The 11,598-nt window shown below is 37.1% G+C and overlaps 1 protein-coding gene across 1 annotated transcript; it reads left to right on the top strand.

Moving 5' to 3' along the window:
- The first annotated feature begins 7,859 nt into the window (after positions 1 to 7,859).
- LOC121778391 (GDSL esterase/lipase At1g29670-like) lies at positions 7,860 to 10,713 on the top strand. Its single transcript, XM_042175738.1, has 4 exons — positions 7,860 to 8,246; positions 9,366 to 9,602; positions 9,876 to 10,128; positions 10,310 to 10,713. Exons 1-4 carry the CDS (start codon positions 7,860 to 7,862, stop codon positions 10,540 to 10,542), a joined length of 1,110 nt encoding a protein of 369 aa, XP_042031672.1. The 3' UTR covers positions 10,543 to 10,713.
- The last annotated feature ends 885 nt before the right edge of the window (positions 10,714 to 11,598 follow it).

The following is an 11,598-nucleotide window of genomic DNA, read 5'->3' as shown; positions in this document are numbered from 1 at the left end:
TCAAATTTACAATTAAAATTAGGTTGTTTCAACCATTAATTATGACTGCACTATTAAAATGTAGCCTAAACCTTATACAAGCTCAAATTGTTTAGGATAGTTTATTTATTTATAATTTTAGTCTCTAAATAATATTAAAGTGGTGAAAAAGTAAATTAAGAGAGTACAGAAAATGAAACGCATGTATTAAGACGGAACAGAGGGAGTACATTACAATTTACATAGAAGACTTTTTCTAGTATACATATATAGAAGAAGACTTAGAATCATCATAATCAAAACTAATTGGACAAGTTCAAGCCACACATATGAGCTCCAAATGACACCTTTTGGCTAAGAATAACTATATAATCAGTACATGTCATTTATACTTGAAGGGCTATACTATAATTAAATGCTTCTAATATTAGGAAGTGGTGACTACTTACTAGGAAATTTAGGAAATCTAGGAAATCTGTTACAATAATTGTAATACTACTAAATATTATAGTCACTGTGAGAGTAGGAAAATCAAGTTCTAGTTTGTTAAAAATAAATGCTTCATTGCTTAGGTAACAATAAATTTAAAAGTTGACTTATATAATAATTTCACAAGAGTATCGTGATTCGTGAATACTGAATACATATTGTAGACAATATATTGCATTTATTTGGTATGGTTGACCAGTATGATTGTCATAAAGATTTTTTGTTTTTTCTTTGAAAAACTCTATGAGCCATGAAGTCAAATTTGGCGACCATTTTAAATTATGTAATAAAAAAGTACTACTAGTACTATTTTTCTTAATAAAAATCACCTTAGAATCAATAAGGATTCATTTCCAGCTAATTTTGAAGGCCCATTAATTCTTATGCTATGGACTTGCAAATATAAATAGTTCTAGGGAGATTACATGTTATTTGATGCATTGCATCTGCCTTAAAATTAATTTAGTAGATACGAATTAACGATCATAGTAACTAATATACATATAATTAGTGACGGAACCAGAAAATTACATGAGCCGGTGCTGAAGTTTAAGAAAGTAATGGTAGTAAAAATTACTATGAACTTTGGTTAAATTCAGTTATATGTCTAGTAATTTTGAGTATTAATCATATAAACTATTAATTTTAATATTTATCTCAATTTTTTATGAGGATTTTAGTAAATTTGTACGTACTATCTAAGGTGCATTCGAAGAATTCAACGAGGACAAAACCGTCACTGAATTTTATCATTTTTTCGCACTGCGCTTAACAAATAACTCCAATACGTAATCAATTTGAAACAGGTATGCGTCAAATTAACATCATACAAATAGAAAATCATAATTTATGATCATTGAAAATTGAGAAAATGTTGAATTTAGTTTATGGTTAATTTCATGCATGTAATAATGACAACTAATTTCATATGCTTTTGATGTCTCCATACACCAATGAGTAAACGCACAATTACACACCTTTTGCATAACTCTCACTAATCATTCAAGCAAATAGTATATAGATCAACATCATTATGAATTGTCTCATTCGTAAACTATTCTTCCAATGTAGAAGAGGAACAAAGTGTTTACATTGAAAACGGTGATTTGTCTCCATATTATATAAAAAACGGTGATTTAGTCTTCAATAGCAGTGGTAATCGGTAATAGTTTCAGATTATTATCGAAAATTTCATAAAAATTAAAAGTAAAAAAATAAAACTTCAAAGCCACATCGTCTCTTTAAACCAGCCCTATTAATGGGTACTAAGAGCATCAACTACGCGTCGCGCCGGCGTCCCGTGACCCGTTCCGGAGAGACGGGTCCGTCGCGCGACGCGTTGCAGCTCGCCGTCCCGTCCCGCGCCTCGTCACGCGTCCCGTGTCGCCGAGACAAGCGACGGGCCGTCTCGCCACGCGCCTGGCGCGACCAGACGTCGTGCGTGACGCCCACTCGCCGGCTCGCGAGTGGGCGTCGTCAGGTGCTGACGCAATAAATCAATTTTTTTAAAAAAAGTCGAATTTAAAAAAAAATACTTTTTATTTATAAAAATTGTTTTTATATTTAAAAACAATTTTTACAAATAAATAAATACAAGAAATTCGTAATAGCCCACATATATTTGATGGGCTTGCGAATTTATGAAACTTATTCTTGGTTGCTTCTCTTTTATAGAGACAACCTTGAATGTTTTATGTTCCACTTTCGATGTGGGATAAAGTCATTCTTAGTTGCTTCTCTTTTATAGAGACAACCTTAAATGTTTTATGTTCCACTTTCGATGTGGGACAAAGTCATTATTGGTTGCTTCTCTTTTATAGAGACAACCTTGAATGTTTTATGTTCCACTTTCGATATGTGACAAAGTCATTCTTGGTTGCTTCTCTTTTATAGAGACAACCTTGAATGTTTTATGTTTCACTTTCGATGTAGGACAAAGTCATTCTTGGTTGCTTCTCTTTTATAGAGACAACCTTGAATGTTTTATGTTTCACTTTCGATGTGGGATAAAATCATTCTTGGTTGTTCTTCTTTTATAGAGACAACCTTGAATGTTTTATGTTTCACTTTCGATGTGGGACAAAATCATTCTTGGTTGTTTCTCTTTTATAGAGACATCCAAGAATGATTTTGTCCCACATCGAAAGTGAAACATAAAACATTCAAGGATGTCCATATAAAATTGTATTTTAAATTATGTCATTTTTATTTTTTTAAGATTTTAATAATTATTTTTTTAAAATTTTAAGTTGTATTTTTATTTTATGCTGTAATGTTATTTTAATTTTAATGAAATGTGTTTGTTTTAATTGAATTGGGTTGGAAAAAAAATAAAAAATGAAATTGAATGAATAGTAATTAAGGGATGGATGAATAAAGTACAGTGAGGCCCTCAAATAGTGGTCAAATAGTAGTTAAGGGATGATTTAAGGGACGGTATAGAGACAGCGTAGTGGATGGCCTAATGGTCCATCGTCGGCTAAGCCCCGCGGGAGCGGGGGCTTGGCCTTTACTGGTTCCGTCAGTGCATATGATGTGCTATGCCCAACTAATAATATTTGGACAAATGGAACCTCTCCAGCTGGAAGAATACACTACTCTAGAGTTAGAGCATCTCCAATGCTGGCGGACGTCAAATAGCCGTCAAATAGCCTTCACACTGCCACATCATCAGCACTACAATTCTCCTGCCACATCAGCTTGCCACATCAACTGGACATCAAATAGCCATCAAATAGCCTTCACACTACCTATCCACATCACTAATAACAATTATATAATTTAATTTACAATTGTATCAACATACATAATTTAATTTACGAGACAAATACGGAAAATTCGAATAATAATATTAAAATTTAAAAAGTACATTACTTTTAAAAAAAAGTACAACAATTTAAAAAAATTACAAAAAGTAAAAAGTACATTAATTTAAAAAAGTAAAACAAAATCACTCATCGCCGCCGTCCTCGTCTCCGTCGTCGCCCAACGCTTCTTCACTGCCGTCGCCGCCGCCTCCGTCGCCACCTACGCCGCGGCTATTCCCGTCGGTGTCCCTCCTCATCGCCTCCAGTTCTTCACGCTGGCTCTGGAGCAATACGCGAAGAAACGTCTCCCGGATTTCGGCGCGGGGCTGCGACGACTCGCCGACCTTCTTCGCCTTGCCCTTCTTCTTACCCCGCCCTACTCCCTGGCTTTGAATGAGAGTTTCAGAAACGTCGTTAATATCAAAACCCAAGTCCGCTAAGGAGAAGGTCTCCGAATACTGTGCATCCGTTGGGGTCGATGTGTGCGAAGAACCGGTGGAAAAATCAAAAGTCGGCCGATAGGCGTTGTCCCCCCCGTGCGTCGCCTGCGACTGTGGAATCATATGTTGCGCCGGTGGCATCATCTGCTGCGCCGGTGGCTGCATGCCGGGTGCCCACCCCGGCATCATCTGCATAGGGGGCTGCATGCCGGGTGCCCACCCCGGAATCATCTGCTGCCACGGGTACACGTTGTAGTACCCGCTCATTGGAGGCCAACCACCTCCCCCAGGAGCCGGGGAAGTATGGGACCCTGCCCCGGGAGTCGGGGGCGTCTGAGACCCTACACCGGGAGGCGGGGGAGTCTGAGACCATCCCCCGGGATTAACTGGAGTACCTTCGTAGTTGTTCTCCATTGCTCGTTATTGATCTTGTACAGAAAGTAAGGTAGAGAGAGAGTACTCGTTAAAACAAGTGGTGCGAATGAAAATGAGGTTCAACGCGCGTATATATTGTGTTTTGCGAAAAAAAAAAAAAAAATATTTAAATCCGACGCCGGTTTGGCGCCGATCCGGGAGCCACAATGGCGCCCGTGAGGATCGGCGTGGGAACCGGCGTCAGCGCGGGAATCGGCATGGCGACGCCGATTTTGACGCCGATTTCGCCCACGCCGGTTCCAATGGTTCGGCGTCAAACCGGCGTGGGCGAAAAATCGGCGCTCCGGTGGTGACGCCGACCATTGGAGATGCTCTTAACGGCACAAATTCTTTAATATGGAAAATTTGAATAGTATACACAATGCCCCACTAATAATAAATATGAATAGTATATATACGCATTAAAGATCCAATTTTTACGACTTAAATCATCAATTAATAATCTTTCATATAATTTAAAATAATTCAACCTTACTAAAATACTAGTACACTTTATTAGATTTATATGTAATAATTTAATATGAACTCATACAATTAAAATACTACTCCTACTATTTGTTACTACTATTAAATTTAAATTAAAAAGTCAGCAATCTTATTTTTATGCCATTAAAATGAGATTATACGTGTACTACGTTAAAAAATTATCATAAAACCAAGAAGATTTAGCAAACCTACATGTATAAAAAAAACCGTGAAAGACAATTTTTTAATGTGATTAATGACACTAATTTGTGTTTCTAAATATACCACTAACGCTTTAAAAACATCTTTATTTTTAGTGTCCCAACTAAAATTAGAGGACGCAAATGAAAGCGTTCTAAAAATAAAAATACTAAGTTAATTTACCTTTATTTAGGAAGACTTTCTTTTGCGTCCTAAATTATTGTTATTTTTAAAAAAATTTCGACGCAAGTAATTGCGTCTAAATTTTTGTGTCCCTAAAAAATATTTTTTTTTGTAGTGATTCAAAATTACTTAATTATAAAAGAAAAATTATGAAACAAAGAAAATAAAAAAAAAGTGGCGTATCTTTGAACTCCATTGATGGCAATGAAAACTCTATTTTTAATTGATTTGAAAAATGATGGGATATTTAAGTTATGTATAGTTTGAAAAATCCTAAAAATTAAAAATTACATAATTAAAATCCTAAAAATTAAAAATTATATAATTAAAATACTAAAAATTAAAAATTACATAATTAAAATCCTAAAAAATAAAAATTACACAATTATTGGCTAATATTACCCGAGGAAGACTACGCATCCAAAAAATTAAACGGATATAATTACACAATTAAACGGATATAATTTTTTTGGGAAGGAATTTTTTTTTATCGGTTTTTTTAATTAAAAACCGATTTAAAAAAAAATTAAACACAACGGCTATGCCGTTGACGAATGAGGGCGCGCCACGTCAGCTGCTCGTTGGCACGGCACTGCTCGATGCATCGAGCATCGCCGTGCCAGCGGCGCGAGCGCAGAGGCGGCGGGTGGCGTCCGTGCCAGCGGCGCGGACCGCCATGGCGACGGACGCCACCGTTGTGGATGCTCTTATAAGCAGTAGTGTATGCACATTGGAACAAGTACCCCCAAAACTTTGTAATTTAAGAGCATCCCCATCCGTGCTCTTGCCAACGAGCATGGATGTGGGCCCGGACCCACTTTTACTCCCTGGCCTTAGACAAGAGCACAACACTCACATCCGTGCTCTTCCGCAAGGACAAGTTCAAGGGTCCCACCATTCTATTATTCAATTTAAATAAAAACATTTACACAATATTAAAATGCATTAAAATTACCCGGAATACTATTACATATTATAAAAAAAAATTAAAATTACATAATTAAAATTCTAAAAATTAAAAATTACATAATTAAACTCCTAAAAAATAAAATTACATAATTAAAATCCTAAAAAATAAAAATTACATAATTAAAGGCTAAAAATGCCCCCGTGGAATACTATTCATCCGACTCTACCCCCAATGTTCTTTGGAGACCCCGTATTATTGCCACATGCGATCGAAGTTGATCGGGGGTCATAGTTGACCTATCGGCCAAATTGAGCTGGGCCAAAACCCCCCCACAACGAGTTGGTGGGGGGTTGAGGTGGCACAAAGGGAACGGGAGCGGGATCTGGTGCGGATGGAGTCGCGGCGCGACAGCGGTTGGCCGTCGACTTCTTCCTTCCTTGCGGCCAGCGTTGGGAACTACTCGGGCCGGCGTCAGGGCTACCCAAGTTAGCTCCGGCGAGCTAGGTGGACACCTAATCGGAGCCGGCATCGGATAGGGATACCGACCTTGACCGTTTTTCGGAGGAGCTAGAGGAGGATGATACGCCTCCCCTATACTTCGGATGCACACGCACCTCCTGCCAGACATTGAGGTACTTGAACGGTTTGTAGTGTTGGGATTGGTTGGTCGCCAACGCGGCACTGATGATGTCGACCTCGCTTCTGCCGCTCTCCGCCGAACGCTCTTCCTAGAGGTAATACCCCTGGAACTTTTGGATTTCTTCGTTGACTCTGTATATGGCATTGCGCACCATACTCTCGTTGTGCTCGATTGTTCCAGCCGGCAGGTTTTGATTGTACCGGCGACAGATGCGCCACCAAAAATTGTCCTCGGATTGGTTCGTGCCAATCTCCGGATCTTCGGAGATAGACAAAAACGCTTTGAATAATTGATCCATCTCCCCCGGAGTGTACGGGGTGCGGACACCACAAGTAGGAACAGGAGGAGTTTGAGAGCCGTCGCTCCCTCCCGCTCTAGGTACGGGTGGTTCCGGTGCCCAGCCGTATTGCCCCTGAGGGATATCTTGGTCGTCCACCGGGTAAGGCCGATAGCCACCCGGAGCTTGCGAACTTTGAGTTTGAGGAGGGGCCGAAAATTCTGTTTCCGGACTAGGAAATGGTTGCGAGCCGAACCATTCGTGGTTCCAACCGCGGGAGTCAGAGGGGTGATCGTCAGAGTCGGGCATTTTTTTATTGTAATAGTGAAAGAAAGATTGAGAATTGTAAGAATGGAAATGAGAGAATTTAGATGAGAATTGTGTAGTATGGTGTGAAATTTTTTGTGTGGAAATGTTAATATTTGAATTTGAATCCCTGGAAATTTGAATTTGTTCCTTTTAGATCCCTAGCTAAATGGCTAAAACTTGAAAGAATATCACCATAGGTATGTTAATATTTACTCCCTCCATCCATAAAAAATAGTCCATTTTATCGTTTTGGAATTTGCATAAAAAATAATCTCATTTTTAAAAGTAGAAAGTTTATTTCTCATACTTTACTTACTTTCTCTCTCATACTTTATCAACTTTTTCACTCTCCTTCTCTTACTTTATCTACGTTTTCTCCCCTTCATTCTTACTTTACCAATTTCTCATTAAAACTCGTGTTATCCATAAATAAGACTATTTTTTGTGGACTGATGCAGTATTAATCTATGTCAATTTTAACTTTTTCTTTCTAATTTTACCCCTTGCATGACAAACATAATATCATCGTTGGTTCTCTGGAAAGTTACTATTTTAAAAAATCGGGTTGAACCAGAGTCGGGTTTGACCCGCGCGCAAGAGTACCGCTCTAAGGAAATAAATTTACAAAATTTATTTTTCTATGACTAATCAATTGAGGTCCCATTCCTATCCTCCTCTATAAATACACATTAAAAATCAATAAACCATCATATATCCCATGACCATGTCTCAAAATCTCTCTCTCCTTTGTGTCTTTCTCATGTTTAGCTTCTCCACCCCATCAACTTGTCAAAACACAGCAAGCCATGATTGCAACACCAAAGGCATGTTTGTTTTTGGGAGTTCATTAGTTGACAATGGCAACAACAATTTCCTCACAAACTCCTTAGCCAAGGCAGATTTCTCTCCCTATGGAGTGGACTTCCCCCTTGGCCCTTCTGGAAGGTTCACCAATGGAGAAAATGTGATAGACATTTTGGGGAAGAAGCTGCAACTCTCAGACTACATCCCATCTTTCACTGATCCCTCAACAAAGTGTGGCAAGATAGTTAATGGTGTTAACTTTGCTTCTGGTGGTTCTGGGATTCTTGATGACACTGGTGCTCTTGCTGTTAGTCTTCCTCTCAATCTCTCTTATGTTATATCTATGTCATGGTTTTCTTGATTTTGTTAGGATTAGGTTGTAAATACCTAGTTGATACTCCATTCCTTCCATGTTAATCGAGTCATTTTTCGATTTTTGGCAAAAAAAAATCCTCTCATTTACTTTATTCTAATTTCATCTCTCTTACTTTATTCTCTCATACTTTATTCACCATCCGCTTAATTAACTATTCTTAAACTCATGCCGAAAAGAAATGCATTTGTTAATAAGGAACTGAGAGAGTACTTGCTAGGCTGTTCGTTTTAGGGGTGGACAAAATATCTGGAATCTTGAATTTGGTTTGGGTTTGGGTTTGTTTTTTATTCTAAAATATTGGAATTTTCGGACAATTTGGTTCGGTACTGGTTCTTTTTAAAAAGTATTACAAATTCAGACCGGTTTGGTTATAGCAAAAACCTGAACCGAAAGTGGCTCACCTCTAGTTTTGACTCTATGCATTGATCCTTGTTGGTGAAGCTCATGTGATTCAGTCACATGCTCATTTTCTTATGTACTTATGTATATAAGAATATGGTAAGAATGTTGGTTGAAGAGTTACAAGAATGTGATGTAATTTATATACAACCACACTAGACTGAGTAACACCATAAGTTGAATTTTCTTGTGAAAGGAAAAGATTGAATTTTTAGCTGACACATAAAATATCTGGAATCTTGAATTTGGTTTGGGTTTGGGTTCGGTTTTGATTCTAAAATTTCTGATTTTCCGGTCAATTTGGTTTGGTCCGGTTCGGATTTTTTAAGAAAAAATACGAATTTGGTCCGGTTTGGTCAAAATCCGAATGTTCACCTCTATGCATTGATACCTGGTGGTGAAGTTCACGTGATTCAGTCAAATGGTAAGATTTTTACATAATGTATCAAAATATGTTAGGAATATTGGTTGAAGAGTTAATGAAGAATGTGCATGATGTAATAAAGTCTAATTGATTTAATACACAACCACACAAGACCAAGTGATCATGCTCACCCAGAAGTTGAATTTTGTTGTGAAGAGAAAAGATTGAATTTTTAGCCGAACCCATAAAATGTAAAGCCTCTTAAAAATCCAATTTTATTAATTTAGGGAAATGTAACCAGTTTGAATCTGCAAATCAGCAATTTTGAGAAGGTGACTCTACCAGAATTGGAGCAGCAGTTTGGGAACAATAATAGCAAAGAAATCCTGTCTGATTTCTTGTTTGTGGTTGGAAGTGGAGGAAATGACTACTCACTTAATTACTTTCTTGGGTTGGCCAACACTAATATCAGTCTTGAAGCATTTACTGACTCTGTCACAGCCATTCTCTCTGCCCAACTCAAGGTTTCTACATTTCTTTATTGCACTATTTAATTTGGTTCAATTTTATTTAATTAGGGTGTTAAGGTTATCAGACTAGCTTTAGGTAATCAATATCGTCACTATCATCAATAATAAAATTTTTAGGCTTGTTATCCGTGAATTTGTTCAAAAATAAAGTAAAGAAAGAAACATAGGAATTTATCGCTAGGTATTTGACCAAATAGGATCGTCCAATTCCTACAGAACCTGTCGCTAAAATCCCCTTTTGGTTGGTTGGTGTTTTGTGTTATGCAGAGGTTGCATGATCTTGGGGCGCGGAAGTTTGTGCTGATGGCGATCAATCCGAATGGCTGCAGCCCGATGGCCTTGGCCAGGGTCCCGACACAAGAGGGGTGTGTGGAGAATTTGAACAGAGCATCAGCTATGTTCAATGCCAACTTGAAGAGCTTGGTAGATGAAATCCGGCCTCAAATGCCGGGTTCTAATCTTGTTTTCGTCAATGCTTACAAGATTCTAAGTGATATAATTGGTTCTCCTCGATCTCAAGGTATATATTTTCTTCTTCATAAGAAGACATTTGCTAACTTGGGCCGATATTATTTTTCTGGCTCTGTCACTGCATAGGATACATGTTGAGAGAACGTTTAATTTGCATCTACTTAAATATCTTCAACTTTGGTTTTATATACTCTTAAAAAGGCTTATTTTGGATCTTTTTTTTTATTGAGGTTTCCGGGATGCAAGCAATTCGTGCTGCGAAGTAAGGCAGGTGAGCGAAGGCGGGACGGGGATCTTGTGTAAGCGAGGGGGCTCGATTTGCAGCAATAGAAGTGAATATGTGTTTTTTGATGGCTTGCATCCAACACAAGCTGTAAATGAAGTTATTGCAACCAAGGCTTTCTCTTCACTAATAAGAGATGAGGTCTACCCTTTCAATGTCGACAAGCTCTCACAACTTTAAGCCTTTAAACATAAATTTGGTTAGGTAAAAGCATGTATCCACGCACTCCATCGTCTTGTATGACAGAACAAATATCCACAATCATTGAGCATTACATTATTCACGTGCTTCTGGGAACTCTAGATAATTTTGAGAACTATGAAATTTAGCAATGCATTATTTAATTACACACTTTTCCTATTGCACATTTATTATTATTTTTAATTTTGATTCCTTTGAATATATAATTTCTAATTAAATAGATTTGGAAATAAAAAAAAATACTCAAATTAATTTTTATAAAAATGAAATTAAAATAAAAAATTATATAAAAATTAAATAACAATGCATAACTAAACCCTAAAATAAAAATACTAGCAAACAAAGAAGTAAGAGTAAATGAGACACTTCACATCCAACTAACAGAGGAGATGTAAATGAACTCCATGGAGAAATTCATCCAATTTACCTTAACATAAAATATACACCAATTAGGCTTTCAATTAAATAATTCAAAGCCTATCTCCTGCAAAATATAAAATCCTAAAGACAATAAAAATAAAGAAATCAAATCTTAAAGATATTGTTTTATACTCCCTCCGTCCCACATAATTTGGGACACTTTGACCGGGCACGGATTTTAAGAAATATAATAAAAAGTGAGTTGAAAAAGTTAGTGGAATGTGAGTCTCACTTTTATATATTAGTTTTATAATTAAATGTGAGTAGGAATGAGTTAGTGGAATGTGAGGTCCACTACCAAAAATGGTAAAAGTGAAATGAGTCAAATTATATGGGACGACCCAAAATGGAAAACTTGGTCCAATTATGTGGAACGGAGGGAGTATTTGATAGACGATCATGCGTGCGAGACTTTATCTAATCCCTCCAACTTCCGCTACAAAAAAAAGACTTTATTCATGCTAATTTATACGGAGTAGTATTTTTAAATATATTATCCACACCATTCCTATTCATGGTTTCACAACTAAAATTAAAACATACAAATAAAAATACCCAAAAAAGCAAAAGATTAAAATGTAGATGACAACCTTATTCCCAATTTAAGGACGCTTT

This window comes from Salvia splendens, chromosome 19, assembly GCF_004379255.2.
Source record: "Salvia splendens isolate huo1 chromosome 19, SspV2, whole genome shotgun sequence".
Classification (NCBI taxonomy): domain Eukaryota; kingdom Viridiplantae; phylum Streptophyta; class Magnoliopsida; order Lamiales; family Lamiaceae; genus Salvia; species Salvia splendens.
This window is presented reverse-complemented; position numbering and strand designations above follow the sequence as displayed.

What these genes read in the sequence shown, in the direction of transcription:
- LOC121778391 (XM_042175738.1), top strand. Translation starts at nt 7,860, where the DNA reads ATGTCTCAAAATCTCTCTCTCCTTTGTGTCTTTCTCATGTTTAGCTTC. An exon ending in ATGACACTGGTGCTCTTGCT is followed by an intron (nt 8,247 to 9,365) that starts GTTAGTCTTCCT and finishes TTATTAATTTAG; the next exon opens with GGAAATGTAACCAGTTTGAA. An exon ending in TTCTCTCTGCCCAACTCAAG is followed by an intron (nt 9,603 to 9,875) that starts GTTTCTACATTT and finishes TGTGTTATGCAG; the next exon opens with AGGTTGCATGATCTTGGGGC.